Here is a 23,877-nt window from a genome sequence, read left to right as displayed (position 1 = left end):
CTCAAGGCCGCTGACAGAGACTGTTGGTAGGTTGTTTGTTTGGGAAAATGTTGCTGGATAAACCCCACATGAGAACCTCAATCAATAACTAATAGACTAAGGGCGGAATTCTTCGGCCGCGCCCGCCCGAGGTCGATGGACCTTTTAAATGGTTCGCAACCCACCCGTGGCGATCTTGCGGTGGACGGGGCGGAAGAATCCAGCCCTAAGTCTCTAAGTAATAAGCTAATTTAGGGTTTTCCTTTGCTTCGAGTAACTGAAACCCTGAAAAATGTTGCTGTTACCATGTGTGTGTTTATCTAACATATGATAATCCAAGTGTCTTTAAGAGTAAATTATTTACGTTATCTGAATGTGTTCACTGAATTATGTCTTGTTAACTTCAAATGCCAATGTCAACTGAGAGTCTGAGCTCAACTTATAAAGGATTAATTTTGTTTCTACAAGATTGACTTTTCCAAATTATTATTTGCAGACGCTGTTACGAATTTTTAGATTTGTTGTTGCAGGAATGGCAAACACATTCCTTGGAAAGGTAAGTTCATAAATAAAACATTAAAAGAATGACAATCTGTTTATTCAAAAGGTTTGGGGGAGGCATAAGAAGTTGGACATGGATGAAAGTGATACTTGTTAACCCCATTTGAGTAAATTATTTTTTCAAAGCTCATTTTATCTTTTATTTGGAAACTTTTCATAATTATTATGAAGCATTACAGAACTGTTAAATCATGGAGACCATGGGCGCGATTCTCCACTCCCACGCCGAAGTGGCCGTGCCGTCGTGAATGCCGTCGAGGTTCACGATGGTGCGGAACGGCCCCGATCCCGACCAATTCAGGGCCCGAAAAAGGGCTAGGATCGGGGCGTTCCGCAAGGCCGCGTCGTCACCGTGCGACGCCCAAATGACGCACCGCTGCGTCATAAATTGCGCGAACCGCGCACAGAGGACCCGGAGGAGAATTGAGGAGATGGCTGAGCCCTGAAGAGCCGCACCGAGGTTCCGGGATACGGACCTGGACACCCTGGTGGATGAGGTGGAACGGAGAAGGGACACCCTCTGGCCAAGACGTGGGTATCGCCAGCCATCCTGCACGATGAGGCGCGGCTGGCGGGAGGTGGGCACTGCAGTCAGTGCTGTGGGGCAGACCCCCCCCGGACGGGGGAGCAGTGCCGCAAGAAGCTGCACGACCTTAACCGGGCTGCCAGGATAAGTGCCATGAGGGTGCCCCCCGGCCGGGGGGGAAGTGGAGTTGAGGGGGGGGGGGTTGGGAGTGTTGGGGGGTACTGGGGCATCAGGGGCGATGTTGGGGGGGGGGGTCAGGGGGTTTGGGGGGAGGTCACAGGGGGTTGGGGGGGGCATTAGGGGCGATTTTGGGGGGGTCACGGTGCCCCCGATCTACTCGACCCACATGAGCCCCGGGACCCCCCTGGAGCGAACCCATGCGTGCTGTCTCCTGAACCAGCAAAAATGTTGTCAATATCTGCATGCCCTGATGATACCCGCCTAATGGTGATGCCTTATCTGACCCCCCCCCCCCCCCTCCTCCCCCAGGACAAGACAGCGCATAACCAGCGGGAGCGCATGAGAACCGGAGGGGGTTCTCCGGTCCTGCACCCCCTAACCATTCATGAGCAGAGAGCCCTGGACCTCGCTGGGGGATCCGCCACCCGGTAGATCGCGCCATGCCAGGTCGGAGGCGCAGAAGCAAGTGAGAGAACCCTGCATGTCCTCTCCACCCCCAACCCGTCATCGCCCCCCTCACACTCTGGCCACTGCACCCCAGATCCCATCCCCCCTCACACTCTGGCCACTGCACCCCAGATCCCATCCCCCCCTCACACTGTGCACCCACCACCACCATACACCCGGGCCACCGTGTCTAACGAACCCCGAATCTTATGTTCCCCAGGGCCATCGTCCGAACCTTCAGGGCTGTCTCGCCCAGGAAGCAGCGCAACGACACCCACCGCAACGGCACCCAGGGACGCATGCCAGAGGTTGGCAGTTGGTCGGACAGGAGGGCAGACCTCACAGTCTGGGACACCGGACTGGGACGCTGAGACCTCCGGGACAGACAATAGTGTGGGGCACAGGATGGACAGTCATGCCGAAGCCCACATCACGGCCACACACCCGCTGGATCGAACTGGAGGTCAAGACGACATGGCCCGCATGGAGCTTGCGCCGGGCCATGAGGGGGACCAGTCCACACCAGACTTCTTGACGGATGATGACCTCGAGCTTGCGGTACTGCTGTCTCCCACACCGTTCACCATCGCAGAGACACTCACCTCGGTTGGGCAGATAAGTGATGAGGCTCCCGGGTCACAGTCTGGTGCGCACCCCACAGCCGAGCCGGTACAGCAGGTGGAGTTTGGAGCAGCCGAGGGGCTGGACGGTCGGAGGGCAGCCCAGGCCCAGCAACCAGCTGCCACCCATTCGGTTCCCGGGTTCCTGGATGTAATTAACCCACCCGGACAACCGATGCGTATGGACACCCAGGGACTGAGTAACGGGATGAGGGCCATCTTCCAGGACCTGCACACGCAGCTGGAGGAGTCTATCCGCGTCCAGGAGCAGGGAGTGGTGCTGCTCATCGCAGCCACCCAGGCCGACGCCGCACGGGTGGCATCCGCGGTGGAGGCAATGGGTGAAGGGGTTTTGGCCATGGGTCAGGTTCTGCAAGGCGTTGGGCTTCACGTGCACGCGTCATCCATGGCCCAGGAGCGGGCTGCCCTCTCACAGGCAGCCATCTCACAGAGCCAACATGACATTGCCGCTGCTCTCCGGGCCCTGGCTGAGTCTCACCATGCCATGGCCCGGTCCCAGCAAGCGATGGCTCAGTCCCAGCAGTCGGTCGCGGAGAGCATAGACCACCTGGCGCACGTGATGGATGGCGTAGCGCACTCACAGGTTGAGATAGCACAGACCTTGGCAGGAATGTGGCATTCCCTGGGCCCCGTCTCGGCGAACATTCGGACCGTGGTCGATACCGCTGCAGGCCTCCAGGACTGGCCGCGCCAGGTGTCGGGGGTGCGACGGGGCATGTCTCCGAGCGCATCTCCGTCCCACAGTGAGGTCCGGGGGCCACTGGGCTCCCCGAGGGAGGAGGAGGTTCTGGGGCCCGTCCCGGTAGCTCCACCAAGGGACGTCCCGGTACACACGGCCTTCCCCCGTTCCGTCCCTGGCGCATCTGGTGGGGAGCGGGCAGGTCAGGGTGGCACCACGCCACCCAGCACGCCCGCAGAGCAGCCTGGCCCATCGAAGCCGGGCCGCCCCAGGAAACGCGTGCCGAAGGAGCCATGTCGAAGGGCGTGATTCACAGCAGTCCACCTCCACTCCTGCTGTACCATCTGGGAACACACCTAGTTGTAGTGGTAGGGCCCGTAAGGCAAAGTCGTTATGCACGTAAGAAGTTGGCACGGGTGCAGGGCACAGTTTAGTTGTAGGGCACCTATGTTCACCACACGAATAAACGCACTGTTAAATTTGACTTGTAAGACTGTGTGCTATGTCCGGTGCCAGGGGGCTCGGGAGGGTGCCCGATTGGCGTTGTGGTATATGAGCTGTTCAAGGTCTGTTCCGGATGTGGTGACTCTTCCCCCCCGCCCCCTCCATAATTGGACACCGTTGTCCTCGATACACCGACGCCAGCCACCCCACGGGCATGTGGTGAAATATCCGTCACGAAGGCTGTGACCACCGGAGTGCATGGTTCAGCTATAGCCATGAGTCAGACCTTGGCTGGCGAATCTGAGCACACAGCTCATCGCAGAGCGGGCTGTCATCATTCAACATGGCACTGATCACACCCGCTTACCTAATCATCAATGTTGTGCAATCCTGTAGTGCCGCAGTGGTAAGGTGATGTGGAATTGTTGCCGTGAACGGGGGGGGGGGGGCGAATCCCACCCCCCACAGTGCGTGAACCGTGCGGCCACCAACGGGCTGCGTGCCCGCTGTCCATGGCGGTGCCGTCGCGCAGCCTCCTGGGCGTAACGAGCTGCCGGGCAGTGTCTGCGTCCTGCGCCCCTCCCCCCACCCTGATGCGCCCCATCATCCTCATCCTCCTCTTCCCCCATCCCCCTCGTTTGCGTTGGCTCCGGTGCCGTCGGGTCCTCCCTCCGGCTCCTCCACCAGGTCATCTCCCCTTTGCATGGCAATGTTGTGCAGCGCACAGCAGACCACAACTATGCGACCGACCCTGTCGGGTTGGTACTGCAGGGCCTCTCCTGATCAATCCAGGCATCTGAAGCGCATCTTCAGCAGCCCGAAGCACCGCTCCACCACACCCCTGGTTGCTGCATGTGCCTCGTTGTATTGGCTCTCCGCGTTGGTGTGAGGCCTCCGTATTGGCGTCAGCAGCCATGACCTCAATGGATAGCCCTTGTCGCCCAGCAACCAGCACCTCAGCCGGGGGGGGGCATCCATCGAACATTGCGGGGATGAACGACTGCCAGAATGTAGGCGTCATGCACACTGCCGGGGTACTTTGCACACATGTGCATGATCTTCATGTGGGGGTCGCACACCACCTGAATGTTCATGGAGTACGCGCCCTTCCTGTTCGTGAACACGTCCCTGCTGTCTGCAGGCGGGCGCATGGGGACGTGCACACCATCGATGACACCCTGGACCATCGGTATCCCGGCCACCTTGGCGAATCCACGTGCCCGTGCTTCCTGCTGTGCTCGGTCCTCGGGGAATTGAATGTACCTGTCCGCGATGGCGTACAAGGCGACGGCCCTGATGCACCTGTGGACCGATGCCTGTGATATCCCGGAGACGTCCCCGCTCGGCGCCTGGAAGGAACCGGTCGCATAGAGGTTTAGGGCCACCGTCACCTTGACAGAGACTGGTATCGCGTGTCCTCCTCCATTCCACGTGGTGCGAGGTGCGCCACAAGCTGGCATATATGTGCGACTGTCTCCCTGCTGAACCGTAGTCTCCTGCATGTGATGTCCGGTAGGGCCTCGAACGATATTCTGTCACGGTACACCCTCGGCCTTGCTGGACACCTGTGGCGCCCTGGCACCACCATCAGTGGATCCTCCTGCTCCTCCTCCTCCTCCCCCTGCTCCCCCTCCAAGCACTTCCTCTGCATTCCTCGCCGTCTGGCAGTCAATGTTCCCCTCGGCATCCCCCTGTACATTGGGGTCCTGAGCGCCTGCGGCCTTCGTGTCGACGACGGGCCACTCCGCGGCCATCCCCTCTGCTGCACCGGCGACTGCTGCATCTGCAGCCACTGTGGGCCGTCCGACTCTATGCTGCCGGATGGCAAGCTCCAGAACTGCGGCTCCAACCACGGCAGTGAACGTCGCTGTCTGGTTGGCATACATGGTGACCTGCAGGAGGGTGGTGGGGGGCAGAGAAACAACATGTTACACGGAGGTTCTTCCACACCTTGTCAGCCGGGCTGCATGGGATCCCTGTGTGTCCCGGTGGCCTGGTCGTGCTGCAGACACGCAGCCAGCCTAACACCTGGTCACTGTCCGCGCCCAACGTGTGCCACCAGTGTGCCACTCGCCTGTGCCCATCAGCCACACGCACCCTGCGGCCGTGTCCTCGTCACCGTCCTGCCATATCAGGGCGGCTGACATGTGGCATCCGCGGATGGACGATACCATCCACACTCTCCTTCACCCCCCTCCCACCTGCACACTCTCCCGCCCCCTCCCACCTGCACTCCGCTCCCTCACCCCCCCTCCCACCTGCACACTCTCCCACGCCCCCCCATCCCACCTGCACACTCTCCCGCCGCCCCCTCCCACCTGCACTCCGCTCCCTCACCCCCCTCCCACCTGCACACTCTCCCTCGCCCCCCTCCCACCTGAACATTCTCCCACACTCCCACCTGCACACTCTCCCTCACCCCCCCACCTGCACACTCTCCCGCACCCCCCCCCTTTGGCCGCAGCCTTCTCAGGGAAGCTGACCCGGTCTCCAGGCGCTGCGGAACAGTCCGCTCACCTCCTCCCTGCTCAGCGTCAGCCAGCACGACTGGCTGACGACTTTAAAAAGCAGGTGTGAACGGCGACGGCGTGAACTAGGGTCACGCCGTCGGGACTTCGGCCCATCCGGGCCTGAGAATAGCAGGGGTGCCGGAGAATCGCCGTTTTGGGTGTCTCGGGCGATTCTCCGGCCTGCGGCCCGCGAAACTCGACCGTGCCGTTCCTGCCGCTTAGGAGAATCGCGGGAGGGCGTCGGACCGGCGTTGCGGGAAATTTTGGCGGACCAGGCGATTCTCCCAACCGGCGTGAGAGTGGAGAATCGCGCCCCATATGTATGCTAAATAATTTTAGAAAATGTTAATTTGATATTTTTGCACCTCGAAATTGAGAGTACAGCTACAAAAAGACCTTACTTGTTAAAAATATTTTCCCTAGATGTAAACCTCACCAACAGGGTCAGCATTTATTTATCATGCATCCCTAATCGCCATTGAGAAGATGGTGGTGAGCCAGCATTTTGGATCTCTGAAACCCATGTTGTGAATGTATCACCCCCCCAATACTGTTGACAATGAAGGAGCAGCAATCTATTCCCATACCAAGATGGTACATAACTTGCAGAAAGTGGTGTTCCCTGCAGTCCTCCTCCTCATTGGTGGAAGTGGCAAGGTTAGGAGGTGCTGTAAAGGAGGCCTTGTTGCAATGCGTCTTGTAGAAGGTACACTCCGCAGCCATGATGGTGGAAGTAAACGTTTAAGTTGATTGGTTGGATACCAATCAAGCAGGCTGCTTTGGTTCCGAATGGTGTTGAATTTGAGCATTTTTGGAATGGTACTTATCCAGTCCAGCAAAGAATATTCCATCACAGGGCAGCACGGTGGCGCAGTGGGTAGCACTGCAGCCTCACGGCGCCAAGGTCCCAGGTTCGATCCCGGCTCTGGGTCACTATCCATGTGGAGTTTGCACATTCTCCCTGTGTTTGCGTGGGTTTCGCCCCCACAACCCAAAGATGTGCAGAGTAGCTGGATTGGCCACGCTAAATTGTCCCTTAATTGGAAAAATGAATTGGGTACTCTAAATTTATTTAAAAAAAGAATACTCCATCACACTCCTGACATGATTTGTCGGTGGCAGAAAGGCTTTTTCAGTCATGAGGCGGTGAATTACTCCTAGCAGAACATCCAGCGCTGACCTGCTTTTGTAGCCATAATATCGAGGTGGCTGGTTCAGTTAAGCGTCTAGTCAGTGGGACCCCCAGGATATTGATGGTGAGAAATGCGACAATGGTAATACCATTGAATGTATAGGGAGGTGGTTCGACTCTCTCTTCTTGGCAAAATGCATTATCTGGCACTCCTGTGGCTTCAATGTTACTTATTAGCCCAAAACGGATATGCTGTTAAAGTCCTCTTGCATGTGGGCTTGAACTGTTCTATTGTATGAGAAGTTGCAAATGGAACTGAACACTGCAATAATCAGCAAACCTTCCCTTTTCTGTCCTTATAATGGACGGAAGGTGAAGATCGTTGGGCCTTTGCACACTGTCCAAAGGAATCTATGTAGTAATGCCCTGGGGCTCAAGTCGATAGGTCTTCAACAACCACAGTCATCTTCCTCTGTGCTAGGTATGAAATCAACTAGTGGAGAGCTTTCCCCTGATTCCATTCACTTCAATTTTGTTAAGGCTGCTTGATGTTGAGGACAGTCACTCTCCCCTGACTTCTGAATTCTAGCACTTTTGATCATGTTCATAACTGGATCCTGGAAGTGATCCTGGCAAAATCCAAACAGCACCGATGAGCAGGTTAGAAAAAACATTGAAGAGTAGAAAATTTACCAGCAGAGAGGTCATTTGGTTCACCTTGTTTGTGATGTCAAAAAGAGCCATCAAGCCTAATCCCAGCTCTTGGTCCATAATCCTGTAAATTATGGCTCTGCAAGTGGATATCCAGGTATTTTTAAGTGCCTTGAGGATTCCTGCCGCTACCACTTTGTCAAGAAGTGATTTGATATTGAAGTGCCGCTTGATAACACTGTCAAGACTCCTTCAGTGACTTTGATGATGGGCTAAGGGAGTGGCAATTGTGAATTGATTTTACTTGTCCTGCTTTTGTAGACAGGCATACCTGGGTAACTTTTTGCTTTTGCGAGGTAGATGCCTATGTCATAATCATACGAGGATAGCTTGGCTAAAAGCGCTTCTCGTTCTGGGGCACCAAGTCTTCACTACAGGCTGGATGTTGCCAGGCCCTTGGTTTTGCAGTGTCCGATGCACACAGCCATTTCCTGATATCAAATGGAGTGAATCAAATTGGTTAAAGACTGGCTTCTATGATGGTGGGGACTTCATGAGTGGATGAAGATGGATCACTATAACACTTCTGGCTAAAGATGGTTGCAAAGATTTCAACATTGTTCTTTTGCAATGACATGATGAACTCCATGATGTGGAGATGCCGGCGTTGGACTGGGGTGAGCACAGTAAGAAGTCTTACAACACCAGGTTAAAGTCCAACAGGTTTGTTTCGATGTCACTAGCTTTCGGAGCGCTGCTCCACCATCATTGAGGATGAGGGTGTTTGTGAATTCTCTTCCTCCCATTGTTTAATTGTCCACCAAGTTTCAGGGCAGGATGTGGCAAAACTGTGGAGCTTTGTGGGTCATGGAATCACATCACTCTGCCTATAGTATTCTATGAGAATGACAGAGAGGGATACTGGTTCGCATGCCTTCAGTCCTATCTTGTAGTCTCACCAAGTCTACAACTCATTTTTACGTATGCCTTACGCCCCTGGTTCTCCTCATTGAAAAAGTCTTATCTAGGTGCGGCACGGTGGAGCAGTGGTTAGCACTGCTGCCTCACGGCGTCGGGCCACTGTCCGTGTGAAGTTTGCGCATTCTTCCTGTGCCTGTGTGGGTTTCACCCCTACAACCCAAAGGTGTGCAGGGTAGGTGAATTGGCCACTCTAAATTGCTCCTTAATTGGAAAAAAGAATTGGGTATACAATTTTTTTAAAAAAAATATATATTTATTAAAGTTTTTTAAACAAAACAAAACAATTTTTTCCCCTTACAAACAATGAACCCCCCCCCCCCTCCCCCCGTAACAAAATAACACAAAATCATCCTGAGCAAGATACATGGTAAGGTGAAATATTTACAAAGCTTTATACACTGGCTCTTGCCCGTTCGTGCCAGTTTCTCCCACCCTCCATGTTATCCCCCGCTCGTACGTCCCCTCAAACAATCTCTCGTCCCCCCCTCCCCTCCCCCTCTCCTCCCCCCCCCCCCCCCCCCTCCCCTCCTCCCCCAGGGTTGCTGCTGCTGCTGACCGACCTTCCTCTAACGCTCCACGAGGTAGTCTAGGAACGGTTGCCACCGCCTGTAGAACCCCTGCGCAGACCCCCTTAAGGCAAACTTAATCCTTTCCAACTTTATGAACCCAGCCATGTCGTTTGTCCAGGCCTCCTGCTAGGGGGCTTTGCCTCCTTCGACATTAGCAAGATCCTTCGCCGGGCTACTAGGGACGCAAAGGCCAGAATGCCGGCCTCTTTCGCCTCCTGCACTCCCAGCTCGTCCACTACTCCAAATATTGCTAGCCCCCAGCTTGGCTTGACCCGGACTTTCACCACCTGAGATATTGCTCCCGCAACTCCTCTCCAGAACCCCTCCAGTGCCGGGCATGACCAAAACATATGGACATGGTTCGCCAGGACTCCCTGAACACCTTCCACATTTGTCCTCTACCCCAAAGAACCTACTCCACCTCGCCCCCGTCAAGTGCGCTCTGTGGACCACCTTAAATTGTATCAGGCTGAGCCTGGCACACGAGGAGGAATTAACCCTACCTAGGGCACCAGCCCACAGACCTTCCTCAATCTCCTCCCCCAGCTCCTCCTCCCATTTACCCTTCAACTCTTCTGCTAGCGCTTCCCCCTCTTTCATCTCTTGGTGTATTGCCGAAACCTTGCCCTCCCCGATCCATACACCCGAGATCACCCCGTCTTGAATTTCCTGTGTCTGGAGCAGCGGGAACTCTGACCTGTCGCCTCACAAAAGTCCTCACCTGCATATATCTGAATGCATTTCCCGGGGGTAGCTCAAACTTCTCCTCCAGTGCCCCTAGGCTCGCAAATGTCCCGTCGATGAACAGGTCCCCCATTCTTCTAATCCCGCCCGGTGCCAGCCCTGGAACCCCCCGGCCATCTTCCCCGGGACAAACCGGTGGTTAGCCCTGATCGGGGACCACACCGAGGCTCCCACTGCACCCCTATGCCGTCTCCACTGGCCCCAGATCCTTAACATTGCCGCCACCTCCGTGCTCGTGGTGTACTTTGATGGCGAGAGCGGCAACGGCGCCGTCACCAGCGTCCCCAAGCTCGTTCCTTTGCAGGACACCATCTCCATCCTCTTCCATGCCGCCCCCTCCCCCTCCATAACCCATTTACGGATCATCGCCACGTTTTCTGCCCAGTAGTAGCTCCCTAGGTTTGGCAGCGCCAGCCCTCCTCGGTCCCTACTGCGCTCCAAGTACCCTCTCCTTACCCTCGGGGTTTTGTTCGCCCACACAAACCCCACAATACTCCTACCTACTCTCTTGAAAAAGCCTTTGGTGATCATGATGGGGAGGCACTGGAACATAAACAAAAACCTCGGAAGGACCACCATTTTTACCGACTGCACTCTACCCGCCAACGAGAGCGGCAACATGTCCCATCTTTTGAAGTCCACCTCCATTTGGTCCACCGACCTCGTCAGATTCAGTTTGTGTAGGGCCCCCCAGCTCCTGGCTATCTGGATCCCTAGATACCGAAAACTCCCCTCCGCCCTCCTCAGCGGTAGGTCCCCTATCCCTCTTGCTTGGTCCCCTGCCTGTAGTACAAAAGCTCGCTCTTCCCTACATTGAGCTTATAGCCCGCAAACTCCCCAAACTCCCTCAAAGTCTGCATGACCTCCACCATCCCCTCCATTGGGTCCGCCACATACAGCAGCAGGTTGTCTGCGTATAGCGACACCCGATGCTCTTCTTCTCCCCCCCCCCCCCCCTCTGACCACCTCCCTCCATTTATTAGACTCCCTCAGTGATATGGCCAAGGGTTCGATCGCCAATGCAAACAGCAGGGGGGACAAAGGGCACCCCTGCCTCGTTCCTCGGTACAGCCGAAATACTCCGACCTCCGCCAGTTCGTCACCACACTCGCCACTAGGGCGCTGTAGAGGAGCTTAACCCAGCTAATAAACCCTCCCTCAAACCTACGCAACACCTCCCAGAGGTACTCCCACTCAACTCGGTCAAAGGCCTTTTCCGCGTCCATGGCTGCCACTATCTCTGCCTCTCCCTCCTCCGATGGCATCATTATCACGTTTAAGAGCCGCCGCACATTCATATTTAATTGCCTGCCCTTTACAAATCCCGTCTGGTCCTCGTATCACCCCCGGGACACTGTCCTCAATCCTCGTGGCCAGCACTTTTGCCAATAGCTTAGCGTCCACATTTAGGAGCTAAATCGGCCTGTACGATCCACATTGCAGTGGGTCCTTGTCTCGCTTCAGGATCAAGGAAATTGTCGCCTCCGACATTGTCGGGGGCAGGGACCCCTCCTCTCTTGCCTCGTTAAAGGTCCTCACTAGTAACGGGGCCAACAGGTCCGCATACTTTCTATAAAAATCCACCGGGAACCTGTCCGGCCTAGGGGCCTTCCCCACCTGCATGCTCCCCAAACCCTTACTCAGCTCCTCCAACACGATTGGTGCCCCCAAAGCAGCCACCTCTTGGTCCTCCACCCTCGGGAACCGCAGTTGGTCCAGGAATCTTCCCATCCCCTCTTCTCCCCCTGGGGGCTGGTATCTGTACAGCTCTTCGTAGAAGGCCTTAAATACCTTATTTATTTCCGTTGCACTCTGGACCACAGCTCCCCCACCATCTTTGACTCCCCCTATTTCCCTCTCTGCTGCCCTCTTACGGAGCTGGTGTGCCAGCATCCGACTGGCCTTTTCCCCGTACTCGTAGGTCGCCCCCTGCGCCTTCCTCCACTGTGCCTCCGCCTTCCACGTGGTCAACAGGTCAAACTCCGTCTGGAGCCGTCGCCTTTCCCCAAGTAATCTTTCCACCGGGGCCTCTGCGTATCTCCTGTCCACTCGCAAAATCTCCCCCACTAACCTCTCCCTTTCCATGCCCTCTGTCTTCTCCCTATGAGCCCTGATGGAAATTAGCTCTCCCCTGATCACCGCCTTCAACGCCTCCCATACCACCCCCACTCGTACTTTCCCGTTGTCGTTGGCCTCCAAGTACCTTTCAATACACCCCCTTACCTTACCACACACCACCTCATCTGCCAACAGTCCCACATTCGGCCAGTGCAGCAGCAACCCTGTTCCCCCCCCCCCCCCCCCCCCCCCCCCCCCGCTAGACCCCTGTCTAGCTTTTTTGCTTCCCCCATGTCACTCCCGTAAGTCAGCTGACGCCAGCTGACCCCGGCTTCCCCCGCCATCCCTTTGACCCCCCCGTGTGGGAATCTCCCCATCAGTAGATGTTCCTACGCTCCCCCCTCCCACCTTTCTTCCCGCGCGCGGGAGAAAAACCCCGCGCTTTCCAGAGCCTGCCCCGCCCCCCCGACGCAGCTTCTGTAGCGGCCTTGTCTCTCGTCACCAGCCCATGTAACCTTTCCTGCGTGTGCTTACCCCCCTATATACAACCGCCATCATACTTCAACCCTCAAATACCCCCCACCCTCGCAAACCCTCAATTAGAGTCCAACTTTTCAGTTAATATAAAGGTCCACGCCTCTTCAGGCGTTTCGAAGTAGTGGTGTTGGCCGTTATATGTGACCCACAGTCGCGCTGGCTGCAACATTCCAAATTTCACCCCTTTCCGATGCAGCACCGCTTTGGCCCGGTTGAAACCCGCTCTCTGCTTAGCGACCTCCGTGCTCCAGTCCGGGTATATTCTAATCTCAGCATTGTCCCACTTGCTGCTCCGCTCCTTCTTGGCCCATTTCAGGACCCCCTCTCTATCTGTGAACCGTTGAAATCTCACCACCATCGCCCTTGGCGGCTCGTTTGCTTTGGGCTTCCTCACCAGCACCGGGTGCGCCCCTTCCAGCTCCAGCAACCCTGGGGGGGCCTCCGCGGCCATCAGCGCCCCGATCATCGTGCCCGCATATGCCGCGGCGTCGGCCCCCTCCACTCCTTCTGGGAGACCCAGGATCCTCAAATTGTTTCTCCTCGACCTGTTCTCCAGGTCTTCGAGTCTTCCCGCCCACATGTTGTGTAGCGCCTCGTGCCGCTCCACTTTCACCGCCAGGCCCAAGAGCTCGTCCTCATTCTCACTCACTTTGTCCTGGATCTTCACCTCGTGGGCTTTCTGGGTTGCACCAAGTCCTTCAATTAATGCCAGCATCGGCGCCACCATCTCCTTGCGCAGCTCCTCGAAGCAGCGCTTAATGAACTCTTGCATCTCTTCTTTGTCCCCGGCCGCCGCCATTTTGTTTATTTTACCCTTCTTCTCCCGCTGCTCCAGTGCCGTTTTTTGGCCATTTCGCTGCGGGTCCGGTCCATACAGGTTAGTGGGGGGCCTCTCTCCTCTCTTCCCCACGGGTTGGCTCTGTAAAAAATCCCGTTGGGGCTCTTCTATCGAGCCCGAAAGTCCGTCTTCGCGGGAGCTGCCGATTCGTGCGGCTTAGCTCCGCATAGCCGCAACCGGAAGCTGGTATACTAATTTTTTTTAAAAGAAACCGTATTATCCACGTACCTTGATGATAATGATAGTGAGGGAACTGCCAGGTCACAAAGTTAGAAATGACAATGGAATGCAATTCTGCTGTTGATGGCCGGCTGTGCATTTCATGGATGTCCAGTTTTGAGCTGCAAGATTTGATCTGAAGATAACTCATTTAGCACGGTCATAGTGCCACTCAGAATGATGGAAAATGCTCTTAGTGCAAGAACAGGATTCATCTTCACCAGAAGTGCAGTGATCATTCCTTCCAGGACTGTTATAGGCAGCTGCATCTGCGACAGTTTGTTGAGGGTGAGGTTATGTAGATTTTTCCCTTGTCTTGGTTCTCTTTCCACCTTCTCCAAGTCTGACAGCCACTGTTGGTAATGGGGCATTGAAGCCCCTGACTGAGGGTTCATTCTGTGCCCTGTTGGTGATGTACTGGCATTTGCAAACACATTTAAACAGAAGCCAAGATTGTGGCAATTTTATGTAACCTAATTGTACTTTGTATATAAGATTAATTGCAGATCATAGTTGTATCCTTGTAATTGTATATAAAGTTCATCTTAAGAGTGAATTCCCAAACTAGACCTTTTTTTGCAATTTTTATTACAAACAAAACATCATCTCACCTTTCTACCTTATAATATCACTGCTCCCTTATATTGTTTGCACCAATTTACTGAGGGATATAATCTGAAACTTGTCTAAGGTTCTACCACAGTTTGTAACAGTTGGTTAAAACACAAAAGAAAAATATATATTTGGTAAAATTGAAAGCTGGAAGTTGAAAATTGTAAATATTTCCTTTTGTATTTTTAGCAAGATGACATCAATTTACACTTGGGTTCATTTTTTTTAAAATTCACAATCTTTCTGAAGAAATCAACAAATCTAGGTTAATGTATTGTGAACCCTCTGAACCTGAACCATGTTCAAATGCAGCCCATGTTAGAAAACTACCTGTCTCAAAGGATTAAATTTTAGAGCGTCACTTGAGCTCCCCATATCATCTGCATTCCCTCATTCCATATCTTAGCTAGTGCTGCCCTATGATAAGGCAATCTAATTCCATATCTTAGCTAGTGCTGCCCTATGATAAGGCACCAGAAGATATGTGTGCTCATGATCCACACTGGCTGTTTCCCTCGTTTCCTCTCTGTCTCTCTCCCCCCTCTCTCTCTCTCTCTCTCTCTTTCTGTCTCTCCTTTCTTTTTTTTAATCTTTCTCTCTCTCTCTCCTTTTTTCTCTCTCCCTTTTCCTCTCTCTCTCTCTCATTCTCTCATTTTCTCTCTCTTTCTCTCAATTTCTCTTTCTCTTTCTCTCTCTCTCTCTCTTTATCTTACTCACTGAGTCACTTCACTCTTTCTTGATGGATGGTCGGGGATTGAAGAAAAGTAAAAGTTGCTATAATTTGTATGTACGCAGTGTTGGCAAACCAGCCACAGCAATTGGAATAGATCGATTTTTACTCTTGTGACCATTTGCATCCCTTGTACAAAATGTAGTGGTTTAAGAGTAACAGATGCATCTTTATTTTCTGTTTTTTGCTTAGACATGTGACTGTCCTGGTGGAGACCATGAAGAAGGGCATTTCGGATGCTGATGCAGAAGCCAGACAGGAAGCAAGAAAGTATGGAACTAATACAGAGCTTTTCAAATTTTTAAGAAACATTAACTCAGTCCAGATTAGCATTGACCTTTTATTGAATTAAAAGGCAACCGTTAAATGCACCTGCCCTTGGAAAGAGCATCCTACTTAAGCCCACTCCTCCACCCATTCCCCATAACCTAGTAACCCCACCTAACCTATTGGATACTATGGGGCAATTTAGCATGGTCAATCCACCTAGCCTGCACATCTTTTGACTATGGGAGGAAACTGAAGCACCCGGAGGAAACCTTCGCAGACAAAGGGAGAACATGGAAACTCCACACAGACATTCACCCGAGGCCGGAATTAAACCTGGATCCCTGGCCACCATGCCGCCATGTAGATATGTAATATACAGAAGAAAACATGAGCTGCAATTGTAACCTACACTTCTTAAATCAATTTCAAGCTACTTTATTGTGGTAACTTGACCACAAAAAGGTAGTCTGAGCATATTGTTATTAAAATTAAGAAATAAAGTTTGCTTTAATACATAAAAATAACTCTGCTTAAAATACACTATGGACTCAAAACGGGAGCAGCTAGCTAAACATTTAAATAACTAACAGAATAGAATTAAATCTAATGACAATTAAATACGAATGTATACAGGTAGCAGCAACGACTAATGACATCACAGCACTGATTAATGACATCGGCAATGGATTTAAATAAGATGCATAATAATAGCACCTTAACACATTTTCCACACCACCCTCCTTTAAATTTGAATCCCCTTCAAAGGCAAAAATGTAATGAAACTAATGCCTTAATAATACTTCAGTCTTTCAGGAGCTTTGCAACTATGCTGTGATCTTCACAATATCACTGGTAACTCCATCAACTCTGGTGATGCTAGACTTAGTTCAACTGAACTTGTGGGCGCAGGGTAGGTTGAGTATCTGTGCATGAGTGTCCCTCTCCTGAAGTAGAGTCCACTGCAAGTCCTGGTACAATAGGAACCACTTCTTGTTGAACTTCTACAGCCGCATTTCCTTCTATTGAGTTATCCTGCGAACAATTCTTCCATTGTCCAATTTCATAACTAAAGATACTGGACCACTTCAGTTAAGAATAACTCCAGGTAGTCAACGCTGGTTACTGCCAAAATTTCTGATATCAACACAATCATTTGGGTTAAATCATCTCTACTTAGCATGATAATCATGCCTCTCCTTCGGCTTTTCTTGCCCCCTTCCCACTTTAGCTTTGATATTTGAATGTAGCAGATCCAAGTGAATCTTCGGTTTTCTACCTATCGATAATTCGGCTCGTGAGAGTCCCGTAGTTGTTTGTGATGTGATACAATATTGAATTTTCCTGAGTCAGTCATGCTCTAGTAGCGTAGGCTCATGCCCTTTTACTTCTAGGAGCCATGCTCTTGTTTCCTGGCTGTTCTATGCAATGTCTGTTCTATGCAATGTCTATCTCTCATGCTCCAAACAATGGCATAGTCTCGCCACTGTATGTCTGAAGGTTGATTTCTATCTGATCTTTCAGTTCTCTACAGTTCTATTCCATATGCTTCACCCGATGTCGATGCCTATGCATTTACTTCATGTATTTATTATATGTCCTACGTTTTCATGTATGGAACAATACATGAATTGCAGAACAATACTTTTGACTTTACCTTGGTACACATGACAAATCTAAATCTAAATAAGGGCTGGTGCCTGCTAGATGATATTCTCACTGATTACCAATACAGAAGCTCCTCTGTCCACTTCCTCCCTGATTTTCTGTTCGTTCGTCGACCTCCACTGTGGCATAAATAGGCTCTGCATGCCCCTCACTCAACAGTCCATAAGAAATAGTAACAGAAGTAGGTCGTCCGAGTCAATAGGATCATGGCTGATTCCTAACATCCACTTTCCTGCTTTCTTGCCCTTTCCTTGTAACCTTTGATTCCCTTACTGGGATCAAAAATTTATCTAGGCCTCAAATATACACAAGGACTCTGCCTCCACAGCTTTCTCTGGCAAAGATTTGCAATCCTCTAAGAGAACAAAATCCTCCTCATATCAGTCTTAAATAAGTATCCCTCTGGTCTGAAACTCTTCCATGAGAGGAAACATCCCCTCAGCATTTACCCTTAAGAATCCTATATGTTTTACCTCTCATTCTTCTAAATTCCAATGAGTAGAGTCCCAACATGTTTAACCGTTGCTCATAAGACAATCCCTCCATACCGGGGATCACCCTAGTGCACCTTCTCTGAACTGCCTCCAATTAAATAATATCTTTCCATAAATAAGGGGGCGCAAACTGTTCATAATTCTCCAGATGTGGTCTCACTAGTACCTCGTACAGTTTGAGCAAGACTTCCCTACTCCTGTACTCCAATCCCCTTGAAGTGAGGACCAACATTCCATTAGCCTTCCTGATTACCTGCTGCACCTGTGTGCTAGCTTTCTGTGTTTCGTACACACGTATCCCCCAGGTCCTTTTGTGTTGCAGCTTTTTGCAATTTTTCTCCATTTAAGTAATCGTCTGCTCTTTTGTTCTCCCTCCAAAATGAACAACTTTTACATTTTCCAACATTATACTCCATTTGCCAACTATTTGCTGACTTAACCTATCGGTCTCTTTGCAAACTGTCTGTTTACCTCTTGCAGCTTGCCTCTGCACCTGCTACTCCACCTCATTGAACATGTCGTAATAGTGCTCCCCTGCCTGGCCTCAGCTTTCCAAGTGATGTGCCGTCGAATAAGGCTTCCTTGCATTTGAAGTTCCCTACTCAGACTTCAGCTTTCACTTCACACCCTGGCACTTCTTCGCTAAATGCCCCTTCTTGTTGCACTAGTTAAAAACAGTGCCAAAAACTTAGAATGATTGACATGGTGTGACCCTCCACACATAAAATATTCCACTCTCTTTACCTTTTTACTTGCAGCTTATTTTTCTACTTGATGCAGTGCACCTGCTTGCATGCCGCCATTAGCCTTCTAAATAACTTTCGCATTATTGACAGCCATTTCCATACCCTGAGAAATTTCTAGGGCCTTCTTAAAAGTAATTGTGGCTTCTCCCTGCAAACAAAGTTAGCTACGGACTCTCCCGTCATCCGAAAATTAGTTTAGAATTTGAACGTTGTACAGTTACTGAAAGCTTAGGATTGTGGTGATTCTGAACGAATGCAGCTAAATCCGTAAATGACAGATCTTTCATCTTTCATTCTCACTCCACAGTATAAATATTTTCCACTTTCTCTGTCTGTTAGCTTTGACAAAGAGTCATCGGACTCGAAACGTTAGCTCTTTTCTCTCCCTACAGATGCTGCCAGACTTGCTGTGATTTTCCAGCATTTTCTCTTTCGTTCCAGATTCCAGCATCCGCAGTAATTTGCTTTTATCCGTAAATGGAATGCCTCCCAGTTTCCATGGTGTAGCTACATTTCTCACTAGCTTGTAAGTCTTCGTGCCACACACTGAGGAGAATTGAGCGCTTCGCTCTCCTGCGAACCCATTAACCAAGAAAGAGTGTTTCAACCTTTCCACATATCCAGTCCAGTTCTCATTCTCTTCCACAAACTCACAGATTGACCCAAACATAGCCATGGTGCTGCTAACTTGTGTTCCGTTGGTAAACTTAACAAAACTTTGTGTTGAATGTGGTGAAATTCTAATTTTTTTAATTCTCGTAACCAGACAAATAGAACTAAAACATAAAAAAGTAGTTAAGGCGTATTATTAATGAAATTAATAAATAAAGTTCATCTTCATGAATATATAAAAATAACAAAGTTTATGATATTCTGGACTCAAAAATGGGAGCAGCTAGCTAAACATCAAAATAACAGCACTTTATGATGACATCAGCAAGGGATTTAAATAAGAAGATGCATAATAATAAGACTCTATGAAACTAATTAACTGAAATTCTGCCAATTGAAAACAGTAAATGTTATGTCATAAGCTACAACAAAACTATTAACCCCGTACTAATTTAGACAATGCTGTTTAGTTCTCCTACTGGCAAAAAAAAATGCACAAACAGTTCTAAATCCCACAAAACAGGCGACTTCAACTTTGTTTACTAATCAATACTGAGGTAGTTCATTTAATTCAGGCAGTAGTTTGGGTACTTAAATTAGCCACATTCCTGAGTTTGAGAGAAGAATATTCAGCCAGGATTTCATTATCCTGGGTGTCCTACTTAAAGATCCTAATGTTTGTTTTGTGGCGCAGCCATGCTTTCTCACCATAAACAAACAACTTATTGACAATCGCCTTGACTTGTGCATTAAAATAGCAACTTCACTGAAGTACCACAGAGCTACTAGTGCCTGTGTAGACATACCTAAAAGAGAGTTTGCATCTTGAGAACAGGAGAAATGGAGGAAGAGGATGTATTTGTTTTTCTGCATGATTTTTCATTCCAGTTTTTAATTGTGATTAAACTAGAAATTGTAAATATTTACTTATTTACTCAACATTAGGAATTATTGTCTGGAGCAATGAATAATATGAGATTTGGATCTATTTATTTTATTACTTTTCTGTTGCTACATAGATTGTTTTATATTTGACTTGGATTTTCCCCCAGGAATTAGTACGGTAGAGGCTAACTCATAACATGCATACAGATGAGTACCTAATGTTCCTTTAAAATACGAAAACTTGTGATGCTTAATTTTTTTGCATAGAACTTATTGGAGTCTTCGAAACCACTTTCCTGCAGAAGCTGATGCATTGTACAACTCCCTGGAGCCTTCCTATCAAAAAGGTTTTCAAGCACATCTGAAGAGTTCCACTAGCGCTGCATCACTCCCTCATTCGGATCGGTCCTCTTCCAGCTCACAAGAGAGCCTTAAGTATGAAGGGTTTATTTTTAAAGCTCTTGCCTTGAAAGAAAATCACAGCATAACTCTCTAATTATATATAGACTGAAAGTTTTCTCCCAACGCTTAAGTTGTCTGAAGATTATGAGTAAAGATTACAAATTGAGCATGTTGAGTCTGTGACTATGTTTTTCATTGCTTGAAAAGTGTGATCAGTTGAATTTTGACACTGACTCACTCAAACTGTATTTTATATGGAACTCCAGTAATGGGGAATAATTGTGACTTTGATCAGAACAAAAATCTGTCTTTGATAAACTCCATGTAAATAAGTTGAGATTGTATCGGGATATTCTGATGATTCTAACTCCTTATTTGCAGCACTACAAATTATAGGTCTTTCATACTGAGAATGCATGCTGCTGGATAATAATCTTTATTTCTATCGTGATTGTGAATCCCTTTCTCCAGGTCCTGAAGTTTACATTCAAATATTTATTTTATCAAACTGCAGATTAACCTTTTGACCATCGATAAATTTGCTCTTTCAGGAATTTTGTAGCTCTGGAGGTTGATTGTATTCAACTCAATTTGTAAAAATATGTCCAAGATTTCTCCTCTAATCTTCTTAACATGGACTTTTCATAGCCTGGCGCTGTGAGGCAGCAGTGCTAGCGCTGTGTCACCAATGATACTAAATTATTTTAGTAGGGGAGGGAGATGGTGGAATGAAAAGAAAAAATGCTGGAAAAATATACCTAGTCTGGTAACATCTGTGAAAAAAAAAAGAGCTAATGGGTGGGATTTACCGGCTGTTCAAGCCGGCAGGAAATTTTGGTCCCACGCTGGCGGATGGGTTTCCTGATGACGAGGGGTGCTGTCAATGGGAAATCCCGTTGACAACGACGGGACCAGACAATCCCACTGTGGGTCGCCTCCCCTGCCGAAAAATACGTGGTGAAGTGGTTGGTAAATTCCTCCCAGTATTTCAGGTTGAGTGACCTTTCATCATCCAACATTTTTGCTTTTATTTCCGATTTCTCAGCATCTGCCATGTTTTGGTTTTGTATTGAGGAAGATGGTGAGCTGATGGGTGGAATTCAGAAAAGTACTACATTTGGTGCAGGATAGGAAAGATGCATATCTGGGGAACTAAATGTACCCCAGTGGGATAATGGTGTTTGGAAAAACGTTGCAGTAAGAATGGAAGGTTGTGATATTAACTGGGAGAATCCAGTGGGCAGGTTAGATAAAATGCTGAAGTGGCAAGTCGGTGGGCGATGTGAGGGTAATTATAACTGGAGGCCCAATTTCTAGAAGCATTAAGAGGTTTGGCTAATTCACATTTATCCAAGTTCAATTTTCTTTTGCAAATACCCGATCCTGACTTAAAACTACATTGCCATTCTTTCGCTGTCACTGGGTCAAAAACCTGGAACCCGCTTCCTAACAGCACAAAGGGTTTGCCCACACCAAATGAACTTCAGTGGTTCAAGAAGGCAGCCCACCACTACCTTCAACGCAATTAGGGATGGACAGGACACAGTCACATCCAATAACCCCTTCAGTCCAGGAATCAATCAGTGTCTTCTCTGAGCATCTTTTAATGCTCTTTTAATAAGAAAGGTATGATCTTCTTAAATAAGGACACCAAGACAACACACACTATTCCAGATTAAGTCTCACCAAGGCCCCGTGCAGCTACAGCTACACCTCCCTACTTTTGCATTTAACACCAATATTCCATTTGCCTTCCAAATCACTTGCTGTACCTCCATACTAACGTTTTGTGATTCCTGAACCTGGACACCCAACTTACTCTGTACTGTAGAGTTCAGCAGTTTCTCATTTAAATAATATACTGCTTTTTTAATTCTTGCTGCCAAAGTTGACAAGTTAAGATTTCCTACATAATACTTCATCTGCTCATTTTTCCCCGCTCACTTCGCTTATCTAATTCCTTTGTACAGTCTTCAACTTATTTTTCCTCTATCTTGATCATCAACAAATATAGCTACGATACATTTGGACCTTTCATCCAAGTCATTGATATAGATGGTAAATAATCAAGACCCCAGCACTGATCCCTGTGGCACTCCACTAATTACAGTTTGCCAACCCAAAAATTACCCATTTATCCCTACTCTGCATTCTGTTAGCTTACGAATCCTTTATTCATGCTTTCAAATTTCCTCCTGCATAATGAGAGCTCTTAGTTTGTGTAGTAACCTTTGATGCAACACCTCAACAAACACCTTTTGGGAATCCATCTATGCCATAGCTATAGATTCCCCTTATCTACTTTGCATTCTGTCTCCCTCCTTTTTTGAAAATACTTGTTATATTTGCAATTTTCCAATCAACGGGAATTTTTCAAGAATCTAACAAATTTTGGAAGATCACAACCAATGCATCTATCACTGCTTCAGCCATTTATTATAAGATCCTAGGATGCAGGTCATCAGGTCCAGAGGAGTTGTCTAACTTGAATTCCAATATTCTTCCCAGTATCTTTTCCCCAGGGATTGTGGTTGTTTTAACTTCCTCTCTCCCTTTTACCTCTTGATTTTCAAGTACTCGTGGGATTTTTTTTTGTGTCATCTGCAGTGAAGACTCATACAAAATAACTATTCAACATTTTGGCCATTCCCTTGTTTCTATTTATTAATTGAAATCTCAATTTTTAATGACCAACACTTAGTTACTCTTTTCTTTCAATATCCTTGTAGAAACTTTTATCTGTTTTTATATTTCTAGCTCACTAAAATGCTTTATTTTCTCCATTCCTTGTTGGTTTTTAAAACTTGTCCAACTTTCTGACCTATAACTAATCTTTGCCGTATTGTACTCATCTCTTTCAATTTGATACTATACTTAACTTCTTTAGTTAACCATGGATAGTACACCCTTTTCCTAGAGTATTACTTTCTCAATGAAATATATCTTTGTAGAAAGTTATGATCTTCTTAAATGTCTACTGTTCTAACTTTTAACCTATTTTCCCAATTTACTTGAGGTAACTCGAGTAAATTCTATGCCAGCAGGATTCTCCGTTCTGCTGGCAGTGCACCCCTGTCCGCAGGTTTCCCGATGGCGTGGAGGTTACAGTGGGAAATCCCATTCTCCAGACACTGGAATGGAGAATCCTGCTGCCAGCGATGGCGCGCCGCCGAGAAACCCGCAGCTGGGGAGGCGGAGAATTCACTCATCTGTCTTCATATCTTTGTAATTGCCTTTATTTAAGTTTAGTCTTAGACCTACACTTCTCGCCCTCAAACTCAATGTGAAATTCGAATCTGTCACGATCACTTGATGGGAGGCTGTTTCTAAAAAAATTAGCACATTATCAGGTTTAGAATAACCTGCTCCCTGGTTGGCTCTAGAATTTATAACTCTCAGAAATCATCCCGAATACACTCTTCCAGGCTACATTTGCCAATCTGACTTATTCAGCCTATATGACGATTAAAATCATCCATGATTATTGCAATACCTTCCTTACAGGCTTCCATTATTTCTTTCTGTACACACTATCCATGTACAGAAAGGGTTCAAAAGGGGTTTCTCCCACAGTACAAAAATGTGCAGGTTAGGTGGATTGGCCATGCTAAATTACCCCATCAGGTGGGGTTGCAGGAATAGGACGGGGGATTGGCCTAGGTGGGGGTGGTCTTTTGAAGGGTCAGTGCAGACTTGATGGGCCGAATGGCCTCCTTCTGCACTGTAGGGATTCTATGATTCTATGAAACAGCTTGGGCGAGATTC

At 48.9% G+C, this 23,877-nt stretch overlaps 1 protein-coding gene across 32 annotated transcripts in view; it reads left to right on the top strand.

The window, feature by feature from the left end:
• clasp2 (cytoplasmic linker associated protein 2) overlaps nucleotides 1-23,877 on the top strand; it is a 666,501-nt gene that overhangs the window by 321,832 nt on the left and 320,792 nt on the right. For all 32 annotated transcript variants that reach the window (XM_072467277.1, XM_072467285.1, XM_072467284.1 and 29 more), the window contains 3 exons: nucleotides 476-535; nucleotides 15,231-15,308; nucleotides 19,978-20,145. In XM_072467277.1, coding sequence (XP_072323378.1) covers nucleotides 476-535; nucleotides 15,231-15,308; nucleotides 19,978-20,145 — 306 coding nt within the window. The remainder of the gene's footprint in view (nucleotides 1-475; nucleotides 536-15,230; nucleotides 15,309-19,977; nucleotides 20,146-23,877) is intronic.

This window comes from Scyliorhinus torazame, chromosome 11, assembly GCF_047496885.1.
Source record: "Scyliorhinus torazame isolate Kashiwa2021f chromosome 11, sScyTor2.1, whole genome shotgun sequence".
Classification (NCBI taxonomy): Eukaryota; Metazoa; Chordata; class Chondrichthyes; order Carcharhiniformes; family Scyliorhinidae; genus Scyliorhinus; species Scyliorhinus torazame.
This window is presented reverse-complemented; position numbering and strand designations above follow the sequence as displayed.